The following is a 20000-nucleotide window of genomic DNA, read 5'->3' on the forward strand; positions in this document are numbered from 1 at the left end:
TAGTTCTAAAGATTAGAAAAAGACGAAGAGTAAGTTGAACCGAGATTAAAGTTAATCTATATTGGTGGAAATGGGCATAATAATGTTCCATTGAACCGCACTAAACCTGCACTATTACTGCACTAGTGCAGTTTTCATCTAAACCTAGCACGGCGCTCCGCGCTAGTGCTGCACCAGCGCTTTCCCAATGGAAAACGCTATGAGTGGAGTCTCCTTATATCTCACTTCATAGTTCATGATTCTTGGCATTCTTGTCGATTCTCGTAGTTTATGATTTGTCAGGCGAAGAGAGGTTAGAGTTTCCTTTACCGCACGGAAGAATGGCCGATGAGTAAGTAACTTTGATGGCTCGAAAAATCCGATTGCATCAGCCGACAATATGATTTCGCGAATGTACAAATGTTGTATTAGCAATTGTTTATGTTGCATGCGTATTAGCAAATAAATATTTTTACTTTAAACATATAACAAACGGGATTATCAACCGGAAGTTTGCGAGCACATAGTTGCTTCTCACCGCGCGATAATGTCGTTATTATTTACACATATCCGAAAAAAAGACTGTTTTCCATTGATCAAAACTCATTTTGCTATTTAGACGTTTGTATTTTATATGAAAGCTGAAAAATACTGCAATCAATATTACCTAACTCCGGCGAGTTTATGTGGTTAACAAAACATGTGTACCATTTAATGAGGGGGTAACCACTAGCTGAAATATTGTTCCACAAATTATATGATTTCATACAATTTTATCTGATCACAAATAATTTTCTTCACTATATATATGTGAAGTCATTTGGTAAAATAAACGATTTTATCTGATTTTTCGTAATTGCATATGTAATTATCAGATTATACATGAGGATTTCATATAAATTTTATAATGATTTCAGGAACATTGTCCCACAATTACACATTGAGTGATTACCCCTTCACTATTTAACAGACACAATATATCTCTAATTCTTTATTATGCTCATAGTATTTCTAACGTGATTGTACTTGTCTTATTTAGGAAGAAAGAAACTGTCCCACCAACAAAAAAATTGCCGGCAGTGCCGGAGTCGGTGTTAAAGAGAAAAAAACACCGCGAGGCAGTGAAAGCTGCGCGTTTACAAGTCTCCATCAAGGTAATTCTGTTTTATGTAAACAATTTGAGAGCGCATTCCTTTCTAAAGCCTTGTGTTTATAATGCTAGACATTGCTCCAAGATCTCGAGAAAAAATTAATAGATACTATTTAACTATTGACAAATGTAATTAGTTAATTTTTTCTCCATCTGAAATTTTAAAGTGATTTTTTTAGCATTGTGGACACATTATCGTTTCACGACAAGAACGGTATATTTTTTAATGTAGAAAAGAAATGATGAGACCCATGTGACAAGCTGATTTTTATTTTGCAACAGCAACGTGCAGATCGCTATAAAAAGAGAAAGCAGATTTTCAAAAGAGCCGAGGAGTATGTGAAAGAATATAGGCGAAAGGAGAGGGATGAAATTCGATTGATGAGACAAGCTAAAAACCGTGGAAATTATTATATTCCTGGTGAAGCACGTCTTGCATTTGTTACCCGTATTCGAGGGTAAGTGTATGAACATGTTTTTCTTAACACAAATTATGCCTTTTTTGAAGACTCGATTTAATAATAACATTGCAATCGGTTAGTACTGATAGTACAATCGTAATTAACATTTTATTAAGTTAGTACTTGATGTAATGTTAATAATGATTGTAACATGATTTTTCATGCAATCACATTATTACATCAAATTGTTAAGTTAATGATTGTAATGTTACAATTTTTACAGTGTGAACCAAGTTGCTCCTAAAGTACGAAAGGTATTGCAATTGTTCCGTCTAAAACAGATCAACAATGGTGTTTTTGTGAAATTGAATAAAGCGACAATCAATATGTTACGTATTGTCGAGCCTTATATCACATGGGGTTATCCCAATTTGAAATCAGTTCGTGAATTGATCTACAAACGAGGCTTTGCCAAGATAAACAGGCAACGCATACCGATCACAAGCAATTCCATTATTGAGAAGAAACTCGGTTAGTAAAGCATTTTCTAATACTAATTCAAATGAACAATCAATGATCACTAATAAAATAATGAGATACGACTAGTGTGCATATTCTCGGCAAATAATTTCTTGACAAATCCATGGGAGTCTTGGAAACATACACATTCTTCTTTCCATTTTGTCAGAAATTAATAAAGCAATTTTTTCTTAGCCTGACTATATAATAATTGTATAGTCAAGTGAAAAAAATTGATACAAAAACTATAATAATTTATATATATATGATACCAGAGTTGGGCATATATTTGAAATACTTTTATTTAAAACGCACTATTTGCAATACAAGCATATTTTGTATTTTTTATTTTAACGCATCACATAAAAGTATTACATATTTTGTATTTAAAATCGAAAGATTGAAAGCTTTTTGTATCTTGTAATTTAAATAATAAGGATAGTATCAGTTAGTATTTGAAATACAAAATACAAAATACTTTCATAATCTTTTGTTATTAATACTAAAATATAAAATACAAAATACTTTTATATGTGCTCCCATGAAATACAAAATACAAAATATTTTCATGTACTCTGAACAAACACAAAATACAAAATATAATTGTCTTACCAATACTATTTTTCAAATAAAAGTATTTTAAATACATGCCCATCTCTGTATAATACATAATGTATATATGTGTGTATCGCTTACTCACAATAGCATAGCTTAAAAATTATATTATATACTGGTTATAATATAATCAGTTATAACATTAAAATTACTTTTCAAAATTAATATTACCAAAGTTTAATAATTCAAAATATTTTAATTTATTTTCTGAAAAATTTTTTGCGTTGTATCTTAACAAATAAGTGATATGTAATTAGTATGTAAGTTGATTTGTATCGATTAGGAAATAATTTATCAAAAGGAAAATTTTATTTTGCCCTTAGGTCGATCTAATATCATTTGTACCGAGGATTTAATCCACGAGATATTTACTGTTGGTCCGAAATTCAAATACGCCAGTAATTTCCTATGGCCCTTTAAGGTATGCGCTTTTCAAGGTGTAAAAAAAAAGATACTATATACAATATTTATCGATATATTTTCTTTACGACATAGGCATGGTTATAGATTAATCTAAAGCTATAAACTCCCTATTATGTCGAAAAACAATACGAGTTTTTCTTACGACGGATGATGTCTGTTAATATCATCAATCTAAGACAAGCTCAAACACTTGCGTTTATTTAACAACAAATTTTTTATATCCTGATCGCTTTAGCATATATTTTTTCAGAAACGTTACATCTATATAAAAAGTCATTTCTCTGTTTCTAGCTTAATACTCCAAATGGTGGATGGCGTAAGAAGACCAATCATTATGTAGAAGGTGGTGATTTTGGGAACCGAGAGGATAAAATCAACGAGCTTCTCAGAAGGATGATATAAGTTTATAAAAATCTTCGTAAATAAAAATATATCCTCTAATTAAATTCTTGTGTCATATTATTATTATTCACATGCACTTGATTAATATTTTCATACATATATAAAAGTCAAAAATACTGGAAAATATTAAATTTACTGAAAGAGAAAATAGTATTGTCAAATCAAAATAAATCTAGGCAAATACACTTGCAATGTGTTTGCCACTGCAAAAATCTTGCAATAAATGTTGAAGGAATAAGGTTTATATACAGGATGTCCCAGAATGACAATATGACCAAATATTTCGTGTGCTGTTAGAGCGGATTAAACTGAATTGAAAAAAATAGTTAACAGGATATTGGTTACCAAAAATCGCCAAATATTGATTTTTTTATAATTTTTTACTTAAGTATTACTTCACAAAAAAATGGCAAGAGACAAGAATGGTTTATTTTCTTCTTATAGAGCTCTAAGAATTTTTTCAGAATTTTTTTATTAACTTTTTAGTACTGCATTTTCTTATTGACATCTATTTTTACCAACATGAGAAAATGCAGTACTAAAAAATCCCGAAAAAATTCTTAGAACTTTATGAAAAGAAAATAAACAATTTTTGTCACTTGCTATTTTTCTATAAAGATGATAGTATTTGAGTAAAAAATTATTGAAAACTAATATTCGGTGATCTTTGGTAATTAATATTTTGTCAACTATTGCGAAAATTGCAAAATGGTGGAAGACTTTTCGACTCAGTTTAATCCACTGTATCAGCATACGAAATATTTGGCGATCATTCTGAAACCCTTGTGTGTGTATATCTATATATATATATTTTTTTTTTCATATTTAACAAATGTGAACAACATGAGGAAAATAGATCTGTTCTTTCTAATTAAGCCTGCAATTAATCTTTCCTCTTTTTCTCTGAAAAGAAAAAGAAATAGATGAATCGTGTAAGAAATTCAGTTAAAAAAGAATGCATTCCAGAGCGTTCATGGAGGCACTGCCGAGATTCGAACCTAAGCGGCTTAGGCCTCTCCCCTCACTAAGCCGTCACTTTACCATTGTGCTATAACTGAACTGGCGGCATTTCGCTCACTGCGAGTTGCATAAGTTGATCAATATCGCGCCATTTTCGGCGAGGCGTGCGTTTGCTGTTTACGTGTGTGTACGCAGTTTAAAAAAGTAAAACGCGCAACATCTATACAAAAAAACAAAGAATTTGTTATTTATCGCAATTTATCGTATAATGTGGTAAGTAACTTTAACGTTAGTTAAGAAAAAAATCGGAACGAACGACACATATAACCTATTTTTGTTGTCCGTTCACATTGTGAAATGATGAGAAATCGAAAATTTTTCAATTATTGGTAACAATACAACTACGAAAATTATAAAACTTTAGTAGGGGACAATCGCGAACACAGGTAATGAGTTTTTCATAACGGAATGTTCGAATGTGCTTTTAGAGTTCTAGACAGGAGATTAGATTCCAATCTCGAATCGTTCCACGTTCGAATCCCCGGAATTTTCCTTGTTTTTCCCTCATTTTTTCTCCGTATTTTTTGTCATCGAAATGTCTCGAGATGAAACTCGAGAATGTGATTAAAAACATTAAAATTATAATTAAAGTTATAATAATTATTTGCAGATAAAATTGAACTTCCTCGTCTCACATGATGTAGAGAGTCAATTTTTACAATTGCTTCTATCATCTTTTACCCTGCGAAAGAGAGGAGTGATATGTCGCTTAAAAAAAGTAAATGTGTTTCTAAAAAAACAGCATATGATGAAGCAGCTAAGAGCGATTCAAGTATGTTTCCTCCTTGCTTTGAGAAGTTGAAGAGCATTAGTGATGCAGCTAGTTGTAAGTATATTATTTTCTAAAGTTATTTTTAAGGCAACATCGATAATGATATCTTCAATTTTTTAATTTAAGCATCTATCTCGAACAAAAACATTGTATTATCAGAAATTGATAAGAAACATAATGAATGTCCTGGCATCAAAAACAACAAGTGCGAAAGTAGATCCATTATTCTAGAGAGTTATGTACAGGAAAGACTATTGCTTCATAGTAACAATTTTATCAGAATAGGAGTTAACAAATCTGACAATTTGGAGCAGAAGATACATATAGAAAGAGAGAATGCAATGGAAAGTGAAACAAATTCAAATAGAAATAAAGTACCTGAATCTTATAAATTAGTTACTCTACAAAATACAGCATGTGAAACTGAATTTGTACCTGAATATCCTACTAAAAAAGAAAATTTAGATTATACATCAAATATACAATCTCGAAAAAAACTTTTGTTCTCAATTAAGCCAGGAACATCCATGGAAGCAAAAAGTACAGATATCTTGGTGGCATCCAGAGACAAAAGTATAAGTTCGTTACATCAATCATGCACAATAGAGGATAATCCTCGTGGAAACAAAACCATACCTGATCCAAATGAAAAAGATTTCCAGCGGGACAAAATGAATGATGTCATTGTATCAAATAATTTTTCCCGAAGTTTAACTGACGATAATATCTTGTCGATCAAAATACAAAATCAAATTGTGAACGAACAGCATATTACTTTATCAGACAAGAGAACTATAACGAAAAAGCAAGAAATTGAGGAAATCAAGAATGGAGTAACTGTACTACCAGCTAAACCAACAATATCACTGCGCACAAATTTGAAAGCTTCTATCGAAGATAATAATAAAAAGTCGAAATTAATTAAAGTTGAGAATAAATTGACAAATTTAATGCAATCATTTGCAGGAAGAACGCAATCGACGATAGTAGATGATAGTAACGATTTAAAGTTGACAGAAAAATATACAGAGCTTGTACATTCAATTAAGCAACAAATTTCATCTGACGAAGATATGAATAGGACGTTTATATCTAAAGCAACGGATGAAAGTGATTTATTTAAATCATCATTTTCATCCGTTGAGAATAATGCAGCACATCGGGATACATCTATGGCAAGTGAGATAAATGTAGAACATGACGAACAAAGCCAGTCATTTACAGTACAAAATATCAAGAGAAAAAGAGGTAGACCTAAGAAAGTGATAGATAGTTCTACAGATCAAATCACGCCAAAGAGATTAAGAGATGATGATATATTACGAGAGATTCCTAAAATTAGCACCGAATCCATAACACATGATAGAAGACGTGCTAGTAAAATTAGATTTGATATCAGTATGAGCGATGACACTGATACTGCGGAAGAAGAAATTTTCGTCGTCAAGAAACGAGGTCGACCACCTGGTTCAAGAGGCTGGGGTCGAGGACGTGGTCGAGGACGCGGTCGAGGACGCGGTCGAGGACGCGGTAGAGGAACATTACAAAATTTAGATACCGAATACACTCCTAGATTAACAACGACAAATGTTTCTCAATCAGCAATGGAGGAGAGTAACGAAATAGATGACACAGGTGCAACAAGTTGTATAGTGAATACCGAAGACGCTATTACAGATTCGAATGTTACACGTATTGAAAAAGCCGTAGGTTGCAGTATATTTTAATGATTTATGCTACAGCATATCACAATTAAAATATGAGTAATTCAGTTAAATATCCTTTACTTATAGATACAATTGGTAACTTGTGCTAAGTGCGATCAAGAAGTACCGAAGAAACAATGGTCATCACACAATTTACATCATCATAATAACATGGCTTGGCGAAAAGATGATGAACCATTGGTAATAAAATATGTTTAATAAAGCATTCTTTGTAGATCTTGTACTATTAATAAAAATTTATATAAAAAGTAAATTTGTTTATATGTACAGGATTTCGAAAATGATGTAAAATTGTTGAAGAGATTATTAACCGCTGCTCTTAAGCAAAAAAAGAAATTTCTAATTTGTGAAAAATGTAAGGCTACGAGGCGAAGTGTCGATGGTTTTATATCACATATGCAATTTTGTGGTAAATCGGAAGAAGTAAGCAGAAAAAGCATCGTATTTATTATATGTTACATATATGCAAATATGTGGCACTTTTTTCCTAAAGGTTTTTTTTTTTTACCTATTTTATTATTATAGGAAAGGCAAGCGTTAATGGTGACATGTCCCATTTGCTACGCAAGTATGATGCCTTCCTCTGTGGAAGTACATGAACGTTACCACAGGCAACTAGAACAGAACAAAATTAAAGAAGCAGATCTACAACTAGAAAGAACTAAACGGAAAGCAGCAGAGAAGTAAATACAAAATTTTAATTAAAAGTTGCTTCAATTATACACTTATTAATGTATACGTATGTATGTAGAGAATTGGTGTAAAAAAAATACATAGTTGCTTATAATTAAAAAATTATCCATTTTATAGTCATATTTTTTAAAAGTAACTATGTATTTTTTTATACCAATTGAATCATCTCATTATTCTGTTCATAAAAGTATTAAGGTACGATTATAAAAAAAATTAGTAATTTACGAGTTATTTAACATTTTATCTCAATATGCGCCAGAATAAAGTATAAAATATCTCGTAAACTATTGATTTTTCGATACTTAATCTTAATACTTTTATACGTAGAATAACTAGAGGAATCATATTACGTAAAAAATTATATAATTCCATTTTTTTTTTAAATGAAGTTGAAATTGCCTTGAAATTTCTGAAGCGCCTCCACCTGGACAAAAATTATTATCACCATATAATAGACCTCTTCATATCGTGCAATTTTGGTTATACAAACTTTCCTCTAGACCTTATAGATTCGAAGATATTTCAAGTGCTAATAGTTATTGGGACATCCTGTATACAGGGTGTTAAAAAAAAGTCAAGACCCCGGAAGGATGACGATTTTGAAAGAAATGTTTCAGACAAAAGTAAAGTACAAAAAGATCTTTATACAAATTTTATTAGTTTGATCTCGGGTGGCGTCGCCAAGGTGCGTAAAAATGAATTTTTACTGCGCGCAAAAATGAAAATAAGAGGAATAATCTCTAATAGCCTTGATTTTAACAAATGTTTTATCCAGGACATAATCCTGAACAACATTCAAGAGGTTTTAGTCGTCGATCGAACTTTGCGTAATGCTAATGCCGACGGCATGTAATTTTCAAACCTTATAACTCAAAAAGTACTTAAGGGGATGCTAAACCGATTACCGAACTCGATCAAGGTCGATAATACAGACTTTTTAAATTCCAAATTCGATAATAGTGGTGACATCTTCGATTCAGTTTTTATTATAGTTTTTATTATATTATATATGTAATATATATCATTCTGTCTTACTCAAACGCATGTGAAAATTTCACATATTGGTCATATTAGAATCTGGAAATTCTCTTTCTACACATTCAATGTTACGTGCTTATCAACCACCGTTAGGATGATCACGAATTATGCGACAAAGAGCGTGAATTTTAATTTAATTTATATATGACTGCGGAATTTTATTTATATAATTCTTATATCGAATGCGAGAATATTTTTTATTTACTGAAGATGGCCAAATATTGGTCGAAACGTCTAAGAATTTATATCAAAACCTTGTAATATATTATTAAATATCACATAATACATCTTGTGCGTGGTTTTATGCTCCTTTTCTTTTCAATTATAAACCACTTTCTTATTAATTATATTAGAATGTTTCATTTAAAAAAATTGATTTGACCTTAACCTGACCTTGGCGACGCTACCTAAGGTCAAATTGATAAGATCTGTAAATAGATCCTTTTATACCTTGCAACTTTGTCTGAAATGTTTCTTTCAAAAAACGTAATCCTCCCGAGCAAATCCGAGGTCCCGACCTTTTCTGAACACCCTGTATATGTATATGTATACTTACATACATACGTACATACATATATTTTGTAATTACAGAGCAATACCAAGGATATTGGAACTCACCAAATCTTTAAAAGAGCAAAATCTAAGCACGGTAAAGAATATGTATACAGAAACACTCGAGACATTATCGTGTCTCCTGAAAAGTTTGGATTCACATTTGTATACTAAAATTTTCTTTGTTACATGCATTGTAAATTTGTATAAGTATACAGGGTGTTTCTTAAAGTTTGCTCACGAATCATACAGCGCTATTCCTAATCAAAAACTGATTCGAAAAATCCTCTACCATTTTGCAATTTTCGCAATGGTTGATAAAATACTAATTTCTAAAGCAGTGCTGGGATTTAGTTGCACATTTTAGCCGATTTTCAGCTTGGTTCCTGTCCCTTATTTCACCAACCCGTACGCAGTCTAAATGCCGATCGGCATTTATTATACGCACTTATAATACATATAACAAAGAAAAATTAACACTAATCTTATTTAACTATATTAAATATATTAACAATAATAAATAATTTATTAATGTGAATTATATTAATGTGAATATATTTAAATACACAACAAATGAGAGTTTAAAGCCTATAATGATCGAAGCTAGATCTTAGATGATTAAATAATTTCTATGTGAATTTATACACAACATATATATATACAGAACATATGGCGCGCAGTATAAATTCACGTGGAAATTATTTAAGATCCAGCTTCGACCGTTATAGGCTTTAAATTTTTATTTTTGTTGTGTATTTAAATATATTAACATACATGCATGTGTGCGAATGCGTGCATGCGCGTGTGTATGCGTGCGTACGTATGTTAATATACTTAATATATTTAGAACGATGTAGTACAAATGACGGACAAGAAAAAAATACCAAGCGCTTGGAAAGTTATGTGGAAAAAAGAACTGGAATCAGGTGTCATATCTTGTAAGCATGTAGGATGTACTTTCACATGTTCCTCTTACGAAACTATTTGTGAACATTACTATCAATGTGATTTCATTCCACAAGAGGTATTGTATTTCAATATCTGTCACATTTGGAAGAATGGTTAAGTATATAAAAAAAAAACACAATATTTCTTTCGTTTCTAGAATTATATGTGTAAAATCTGCAAGTTTTCTGCAAATTCTAGAGATAAGATTGTAGATCATATAACAGAAACTCATTCCGGCAACAGTGACTTGGAGAAATATTCTGATTATGAGACAGAGGAAGATGAGTATTTATCAGATGAAAGTATACTTGAATGTGATGTAAAACGAAAGTTCAGTAGTCGTCGTTTATCGAAAATAAAATCTGACAGTACAAGTGAGTCGAATAGATAATAGATAAACTATATTCTAATTTTTAATCAAGAAATTTATGCATTTTAAGCTAATCTTTAAGAAATCTTATTTATTCTGTAATGCAAGTAAGAGTCACGACTTTAACAATAATCGATTTTAATAAAAAAAAAGCTCGACAAAATAACAAAATCAACAGTAGCTTTTTCTGTGAAAATATGTCTCAAAATTATATTCTCAGGGTACTCAGACTATTTTAACTATGATTTTCGGATTCAGTAAATAAAACCAAAATTTAAAAAATAACGAATCCAAAAAATGATGATCCCTGCGTACTTCCCAAATCGCCTAAAATGCGCGTAAACTTCTTTGCTTAAATATATTCATAAAAAGTGTTTTATACAAATTAATATATGTATAATCACATGTAAACAAAATCGCAAAGAAAATATTTATTTAGCATATTTTCATATTGTTTTTTAGCAAAATAATTACATAGACATATATGTACAATCAAATATTTAAAAGACTGAATCTCTGAAAAAATTTTAGGAATCTACCGAAAAATGGCTTTCTTGGATAAAGAAACAACGCAAAGTCCTCATTCAACTGAAACTTATAAACCAGCTTTACGTTGGACTCTGAATTTGTAAATATAATTGGCTTGTGTTTTTTTAAATTTGATTTTAATTTTATCTTTACATAGCTTTTATTACTTCACATTAATGGAACTGATTTTTTATTAAATTATTTTTTGTTTACTGAAATAACATATACATTTTTTATTTATTTATAACGTAACAGTGAGCTGAAAAATTATGAATTGGCGTTATTCAAAGATGATATGCCGAATTGTTTTACGTTATTGGAAAATAATGATGCCGCAACGTATCTCCCAGAATTAACAGTTTCAATGGCCTTCAAGCAAGTAAACATCAATTTATTGAAAACGATTTCTGACAAGGATAATTGGAACCGCATAAATAGATTTGAAAGTGATATTTACGAAGGTAATTTACGATATTTGTTTGTACATACTATGATATATGGAAATATTTAACAAAGAATAATTAAATTAAATTTTAATATTGTTTTAGCTGTGCCAACATTTTTTGTTGGTGGTCCTATATGGGCGTTAGCATGGTTGCCCATTCCATCATTGATATGGTGGTCCAAAAATCCGACTCAATACGTAGCAATTAGCACACATCCCACGATGGAAAGTAAATATACTGTGAGAAATAAATGTTTGGGCCCGAATATTATACAGATATGGGATGTTGGATCCTTAAATCATCAGTAAATAACTAAAGCATTGCTATAATTTATAACGTTATTGGGATTATATTGTATATTTTTTTCAGAGTTAATAGCAAGAATAGATCGCCCGTTTTAGCTTATGCGATTGCGCATAATAGCGGTACAATTTGGTGTTTAGAGTGGTGCCCATCAGGATGCTATCAGGATGTCGATCTTAACAATTATAAAGCAGACGAAAGTAAAATCAGGCGAATGGGATTACTTGCAGCTGCATGCTCGGACGGATGTATAAATATTTATTCGCTACCGTTTGCGGATGAACTTAAATTCGAAAAAACGGAAAATAATTCGTGAGTCATATTTTGATTGCACATTATTACTTCTCTTTCGGTTAGTTATAAAATTTGTATGTAATTTGCATCAAGATTGCCGATATACAAGACTGATCCGGTAATGACACTGGTTGTAAATACTCTTATGTACGATAATAACGAACAAGATTGGCAATGCACTAAACTGTCGTGGACGAAGGAACATGGACACAGGTAATATTCGCAATCTAAATTATTTTTCGTAAAGTTTATATACATAGAGCAAAGATTTTAAGAAACGATTGCTCACATTAATTAAAGATGAAAATTTTCATAGGTCCGAAGCGGCTTAATTTTGAAAATACAATGTTTGTTCAAATTGAAGGAAAAATTTTTTTTTTTTTTTTCACAAATTTCGAAAATCGCTCGGATTACTTAAACGAAATTCATGTATATTTAAACAATCTCACCAAATTAACCCGAGTGTTTTTGCAATTTTTGAAAAAAAAAACGAATTTTTTCGACTTTGACATCCTATATATCTTTGAAGCTAAGGCTAATTCTACAATGTGCTTTTTATTTCCTTTTTCTTGCTGTTTGTCTCTTGCCTTCTTGATCAAAAAGGGAAGAGACAAACAGCAAGAAACAGGAAACAAAAAGCACATTGTAGAATTAATGGTTATTCTACAATGTGTTTTTTGTTTTCTGTTTCTTACTTTTTGTTATTTTTTACATCTTATCTTTTTACTTCTTATCCGGTTTTTTGTTTTATGTCGCTCGAGATAAAAATTAACGAACTTCAGAAGAAACAGGAAACACGTAGTAAGAAATACAATTGTCGATAAAACGGTTGCAAAGGAGGAAGAAGCAAGAGACAAAAAGCAAGAAATAGGAAAAGAGCACATTGTAGAATAGGCTTAAGTTATTTCGAACATATGAAGTTTCGTCTTGAATTAATCGCTCTTAAACTCTTTTAGAATACTCAAGGATTATTGTATATTGTAAAAATAATATATTTTTTTAGCACCATTGCTGCAGGTTTCTCGAATGGTTACATCGGACTGTGGCGTCTTACGACTACCTCACCTCTGTTGCTCAATGTACGGATGAATACAAAATTTATAAATGTTTATCAACATTTCTTTGCTCATTACAACGCAATTACCAGTAAGAATAAACTTATCATCTCTCACACAAGGAGAAAATGTATATGTAAAAACGCATTGTCTTGTCTTTTTGCATAGTGATAGCATTAGTTCCGTATGGTAAAAGTCGATTCCTCGCTTCCGCGAGTGTAGATAAATCGTATAAATTTTGGGACTTGGAAGAAACGAGTGCACCGCAAAGCTATGTAAAAAAAGGCATAGTATCAAACGGTGCATGGATGATGAATTGGCCGTGTGCAATTCTTAGTTTCGATGATGCACTTGGGTAAAATTTATTTTGTCGCAAACAAGGATGATAATTGATAACAATCACGATTCCTTTTGATGCGATTATTTTTTTCAGATATCATTATACGCATTCCATGACAGTACCGTTGAGAGAATACGGATACAAGTATTGCCCAATTTTAGCAACAAACTCGCCAACTTATGTAAGAATATCATATTATCTTTGCTTGTCTTTTTCAAATGTCAATTAATTGTACATTATCCTAAATAACATTCAACTTTTTAGGGTCTCGCTGTTTCCGATCACGCTAATAGTATTGCACATGGCACTTTAGCTGGAGAAGTAATGACTGTCTTTCCTCATCAACTGTTGTATACAGAAAAAATATTGCCTAAGAAAAGACAGGTAGAAAGTTGTACCTTCTTACATCGTCATATTCATAAGATTTCTGACAATTACATATTTTATTATAGTATTTCATTACTATGTATATATATATATATTTTTTTTTTTTGTTTATCACAGTTGAACTCTTTCATTGAGACGGTGGATTTCTTAAAGGAACAGCAACATAAAGATAACGAAAACGATAACAATAAAGATAAAAAGAGTTCCAAGGAATATCACTATATGCCAGAAACCTATAACGAATGCAAAGATCGTTTTGGAATCGTCTTCCATGATAATTTAATGGTGAGTTGTCAGACTTATTTTTTTATTTCTTAATGCCTAATTTTAATCAATTTTCTACAGGATTTGGAAAAATATATCACTAGGAATAAACCGAATAAGGATACTTTGAATAATGACAAACTGATGTCTATCCCTATTGAACAATATCCATTTACTTCTGCAAACAGGGTATATGTCAGCAATAATATTTTCATCTACTTTTCTTCTCTACATAACTAAAATATACGTTTTAAAATATAATTAAAAATATGTAGTAGCACTTTTAAAAGTCACGCGTTTTGCACATTTTCCATATGAAAATGTAACCAGAAATGAAGTATTAATAAAAGGTAAAATAATTTAAACATTTTTAAATATTTTTTTAGATGGCTTGGAATCCAAATACGTGGAGTTATCTATGGCTTGCAACAGGCTATCAAAATGGCTTAGTGAGATTATTCAACTTGAATTTCATGTCTAAGTCCCATGATTTGAACACTTTGCTACTGGCGCACGAAAAGTCTACGCTTGACAAAAAAGAACGAGTTAACGTTGCCACATAGACGACGAGAATACAGAATTTTATAGATCATCCTTTGCTTATAAAACAATCTTGTATATAAAAAATCTGAAATAAATTTTTTTCATGTATTGCCTAAGAATAATTTTCTCCTGTGATGTATCCGGCCGGATTTTTGCGAGGCGCGTTGAGGGATCCTATTTTACTCGCCACTTCCGAGATAGACCTATTGCCGGCCCTGGAATACATCTACATTCATACAAATCGTGACGTAGCGACGAGGCGTAGCGAAAAAAAAAATACCGGACGAGATCCAGTGTGGGACTATGGGATCGGAGCGCGACAGAGTCGCTATCTCGCCGGCGAGGTTTGTCATATCGCTCTCTTCCGACATTTCCGAACTTCGGGGTGATAACTTTCAACCGGAAGTATTTACGAACCTGCGCCAATCGAACGATCCTTGCAACAGCGGTAAGTGCGAAATCTTATTTATTTAAAATATTTTGTTCTCGTGTGTAACAACGCTTTGGCACATTGAATTCTTGCATTCTGTGTTGTATCTTGTTTCTGGAAGAGATCGTATTTTTGGGATACATAATGTATTATTCTCCATCAGCTTCGCTCATGTATTTTATCTTGAAAATAGACATTTCCGAAATATGTATATATTTTAATATAATGTTTAATATATATAATATCTTTAGAATTATTGTATATTGTGTCTTTTATAATTGTAATTACAAAAACATAAATAATATCACGTTAATTCGATGATATTTCTGAAATTTAATTTTCAAGATCGATATGTCCTTGGATGCATAATTTCTTAAATTTTATCAAAATTCTGAAAAATAATTTTTGGAAAAAGTTAAAGGGGGGAAAATTATTGAAGATAAAAATTTGAGGAATATTATAAAAAGTAAATGCTGCAAAGTCTAAAAATCTTTGATGTATCTAAAAATCAAAAAAACCAGCAACTCGATTTTATATTCAAATTTGATCGATATACACAAAATGCGAATAAGTTTCGAATGTTTTGACACACTGTCGAGAAAGAGAATTGATTTACCTGTAACTAGTTTTTTCTTTTTGACACAGAAGATGAGTTTTAATCCCATGAAATGGAAAACGAGATCTATTTTGCACAGCGTTCTAGGAGCTGTGCTTCTTTATATACTATTTGTTTATAAGAAGAAACATCAAGTGATGTTCGAGGGTATCATAAATAAGTCGGATCCCAAACTAGTGTGGGAGTTTGTGGCTGATTTTAGCAACATGAAAAAATTAAATCCAACAATGTAAGTAGGAATCAGACAATATCTTGAAATAAAAAGGATCAATGTCGTATTAATAAAAGAAAAAAAGAGAGTATACTATATATCAGGGATAGATATGATCGATATTTTATCATTGACGATTGATAAATAAAATTTGTAGGGGTGTGCGAATTAATTCGAATTTGAATTGAATCAAATTATAGTGGATTCGATTCATTTTCGAATCTGAGAGATTCAAAACCGAATAAGTTCGAAATTTCGAATCATTGACGGTTTGTCGTCTATTTTATATGCTTTATTTATGAGCATCTCTCTCTCTCTCTCTCTCTCTCTCTCTCTCCTATATCTCCTGCGACCAATCTTGTTGATACAGCACATACCAATCTTCATGCATGCGCGCGTGCGCTTATTGGCTTACATTGCGAAGAAAATGCTATTTATTATTTTAAATGCTATTCATTTTCTTTAAGCTAGTGAAACTAAAATAAAAAGTACAATTTTAGCGCAACAATTAGCTTTAAATTAAGTTTCGACACATTAAAACAAATGTTTTGTACGTATAACTAGAGATATAAACGATGGAAAAATACTAGAATTTTAAGGTAAAAAACTCGGAAATTAATGGTTTTTTCCTTGATCGGTTTTGATAATTTTTTACTTGGATATTTTTTTTAGGTCATTTAGGTCTGTCGCATTGCTTGAAACCCCCCAAAATTTTTGCACTTAAAGTGATATAATTAGAAAAATAGATTCTGGTGTTGAAAAAAGAGAAAGCACAGATGCTGAATACAAAGAGTGCTAGCAACGCAAACAGACCTATTAACCTATTATCTATTCATCAAGAATTGCAACAGCCAATCGTGCGGACCGTTACGCTGAAAACACTCAGTATATATATATATATAATATATATCTATATGTAATAATATAATACATATAAATAATATTATAATATATTTATATAATATATATAATATATATATCTAACAACAATATAATATTATCATCATTCGCCTCTTTCTCTTTCTTTTTTTTACTTTGTTAATGTTACATAATACATTATTATATTCAACAATAAGAAGAAAAAAATATTTTATGTAACAGCAAGTAAAAAACTCACAAAAATAAAGTTGTATGTTTTTTACATTTAAAAATGAAAGAAAAGAGTTCGATAGAATATGTACATCGCCACACACACACACACACACACACACAATTCAAAATAAAATATTCTCATTAGTAAAGCAGTGAAAAATTATCAGACACTAACCGATGTGAGTGGATGTATGCTATCAGGATGTGCGCTCGGCTAACAGGACCCTCTCAAAATGAAATAATTAATAAAAAATTTAAAAAAATTTGGGGAGGGAATTTGACCCCCCACCCCCCTCCCCCCCCCCTGGATACGCTCATGTTGACGTCAGTTATTGATATCAAATCTTTTATACAAATGATACATGTCATTTAGAAAATGCTATTTTTATGGAATTATAACTTGGCACTAGTTTTTGATTTCAAATCTTTTATACAAATAATATACGTTAAAAATAATTTTTTTTTGCGATATTTGATATTTTTTTATAAAGAAAATTCAAGATAAATTTCGCAGCTTTTAAGCTTTTTTTTAGTTGTCAGTGTGTGAAAATTTGATTCGAATTCTATTCGTTTTCGAATTAAAAGGATTCGATTCGATTCTACGTAAAGATTTCAGATTCGATTCGATTCATTTTCGAACATGTCGCAGATTCGATTCGATTCAACCTTGCAAATGTTTGATTCGCACACCTAAAAATGATGAATTGACGAATTGATGAATAATCAAATTTGTTCATAATTCGCTTTTTTAAAACGATAATAAATATTCGTTAATAACGAATATTTATTATTGTTTTGAAAAATATACCGGCCTGTAATTGACTTATAACATCTTGAAACTATATTTAAAAACGATTCTCACATATAAGAACATGATCGGTATTCATAGTCAGATCCTATATTTATGACCATCTTAAGTTCAGTCTTGAGGTATCATGAACCAATCAGAGGGCTGCATTAGCGTCTTGACAGTCTTGAAATAAGAACCGACTATATATAATATATATATATATATATATACTGATCTATATGAATAATACCAGTCATAGATTCAAGAATGTAAGCTCTGATTCATTTGTTTGAATTCATAATACAGAGAAGACTTTAATGTGCTCGACGAAGGCGGGAATTATGATCACTGGAAATATTCCGTACGGTATACGGAACATCTAAGTCATTTACCGATGATCCGTAACGTAGCGCACGGATACTATGCCGTTAAACCGGACAACCATGGTTACGTCATCAGTTCCAGGCATCTGACTTGTTTCTTCCTTGACTTTGGCTGTTGTAAGTGGACACCGCTTGCGATCCTGTTCGCTCCGCCTTATAAATCAGTCTATGCAATCAGTTTCACTATTTCCTTGCTTAAATCATTCGCGCATAAATCGCTAACGCAGATAAAAAATTGATCAATTTCAGAAATTTTATAAAAATGTTTAGAACAAGAACAAAAAAAACATGGCTATAAGAAGATGACTTATGCAAGATCAATATATTTTAACTCGCATTCGGTATATTTAATTAATTTATTTATGCATGAGAAATATAATTATTTATTAGCAGTAAAGCTTTACTTGACTCATTTGTCCATTTATTAGTGTTCCTAAACAAAACTTTTAAGTATGACTCTCATACAATTATTTATAAACCGTCTGCCCAAGTAGCACAGCAGCGCTTGCAAAGCTTTAAAAAAGCGATTATATGCGCTTTTTTTAGCGCTTTATTAACGCTTTGTAAGCACTGTGTGTTACTTGAGTGGTCTATTCTCGCAAGTTACTACAAAAATAGTGATATTCTTTTGCAAATAAATGCATTAACAAACGCTCTAAATAAAACACTGCTTCTAAAGTATTTTGGGACTATTTTCGAATAATCAACTTTCGTGATTTCGTTCATGCGATTTCCGTTTTGATTACATAAAGGGCATAGCAGGATAAGTATATATAAGCTACCCCCGCATTTATCTGGTCGAAATTTTTATCATAAGTAAGCAGCGATGCAAGAATGAAATGTGTAATCTGAAAAAATTTTTTATGGGAGTTAAAATTGAAAATCGACGAAACGAATTTTCTCTTTAATAGATGAACCGATTTCGACGAAAAAAAATGTTATAGGATTTAATAGTACGATATTTAAAAAAAAAATTACGAAAATTTTTTTTCGAAAACAATTGAAAAAAATTCCTGAAGTTTTTTAAATATTTTTTTTTAATAGGATGTACTTGGGATACTACTATCATTTTTTATTAAAATAATCTTCGATTTATCTAGTATAATATATTTAATTTTCAAAACGATCGGAAAGGTAGTACATAGCTTAAAAAAATGAAGAGTTCGAGCGTGCGGTGTACGATTAATCGGGTGTTGCATGAGATTCGGTTACGCATATTACATTAGGTATCATTGAGATAAGGCTTTATATATCAGCTTCTTCTGGAATTATCTTCTTTTGGCCGCAGGTGTTTTATGCAAAAACTTATATATAACATATATAACATAACTCCCATAAAAAATTTTTTTCAGATATAATATTTTGCGAAATTCATTCTTGCATCGCTATTATAACTTATGGTAAAAATCTCAACCAGAGGTAAATGCGGGGGCAGCCTAAATACTTATCCTGCTATGCCCTTTAATGCATAAACTCTCATCTGCGCGTTGAGACGAATTGGATATTCTAATTGGCCTGTTTACTTTTTAGTGGAGTCTATTTCGCAATTCAGATTCGAAGTGCATGGCACGGAAGATACGAGATGCATTGAGACCGTACAGTATGAATGCCCAATCGCGTTCTCGCCACTATGTCACAGGGAGGTCATGTATCAACGGGAAGAAATCCTGAAGAGGCTGAAATCTGAGTTCGCTGTTAATAACAGAAGA

General features: G+C 31.2%; 3 protein-coding genes across 3 annotated transcripts in view; all 3 read left to right on the plus strand.

The window, feature by feature from the left end:
• The first annotated feature begins 266 nt into the window (after nt 1-266).
• Nucleotides 267-3533, plus strand: RpL7 (ribosomal protein L7). Its single transcript, XM_018510717.1, has 6 exons — nt 267-331; nt 1019-1133; nt 1412-1587; nt 1814-2061; nt 2988-3085; nt 3379-3533. The coding sequence occupies exons 1-6, from the start codon at nt 321-323 to the stop codon at nt 3487-3489; spliced, it is 759 nt and encodes a 252-aa protein (XP_018366219.1). The 5' UTR covers nt 267-320; the 3' UTR covers nt 3490-3533.
• Nucleotides 3534-4601: 1068 nt separating this feature from the next.
• LOC108763251 (uncharacterized) lies at nt 4602-14876 on the plus strand. Its single transcript, XM_018510714.1, has 21 exons — nt 4602-4722; nt 5120-5335; nt 5408-6987; nt 7075-7188; nt 7279-7431; nt 7534-7691; nt 9331-9388; nt 10139-10315; nt 10397-10613; nt 11141-11237; nt 11393-11598; nt 11686-11887; nt 11953-12198; nt 12274-12393; nt 13184-13326; nt 13404-13590; nt 13669-13756; nt 13840-13959; nt 14080-14247; nt 14308-14415; nt 14613-14876. The coding sequence occupies exons 2-21, from the start codon at nt 5212-5214 to the stop codon at nt 14787-14789; spliced, it is 4443 nt and encodes a 1480-aa protein (XP_018366216.1). The 5' UTR covers nt 4602-4722; nt 5120-5211; the 3' UTR covers nt 14790-14876.
• Nucleotides 14877-14992: 116 nt separating this feature from the next.
• Nucleotides 14993-20000, plus strand: part of LOC108763252 (uncharacterized) — a 5134-nt gene continuing 126 nt past the window's right edge. Inside the window, exons 1-4 of the mRNA XM_018510716.1 lie at nt 14993-15217; nt 15845-16044; nt 18215-18408; nt 19822-20000. The exon at nt 19822-20000 is cut by the window's right edge and continues 126 nt beyond it. Coding sequence (XP_018366218.1) covers nt 15848-16044; nt 18215-18408; nt 19822-20000 — 570 coding nt within the window. The 5' untranslated portion in view covers nt 14993-15217; nt 15845-15847. The remainder of the gene's footprint in view (nt 15218-15844; nt 16045-18214; nt 18409-19821) is intronic.

Source organism: Trachymyrmex cornetzi, unplaced genomic scaffold, assembly GCF_001594075.2.
Source record: "Trachymyrmex cornetzi isolate Tcor2-1 unplaced genomic scaffold, Tcor1.1 scaffold348, whole genome shotgun sequence".
Taxonomy (NCBI): domain Eukaryota; kingdom Metazoa; phylum Arthropoda; class Insecta; order Hymenoptera; family Formicidae; genus Trachymyrmex; species Trachymyrmex cornetzi.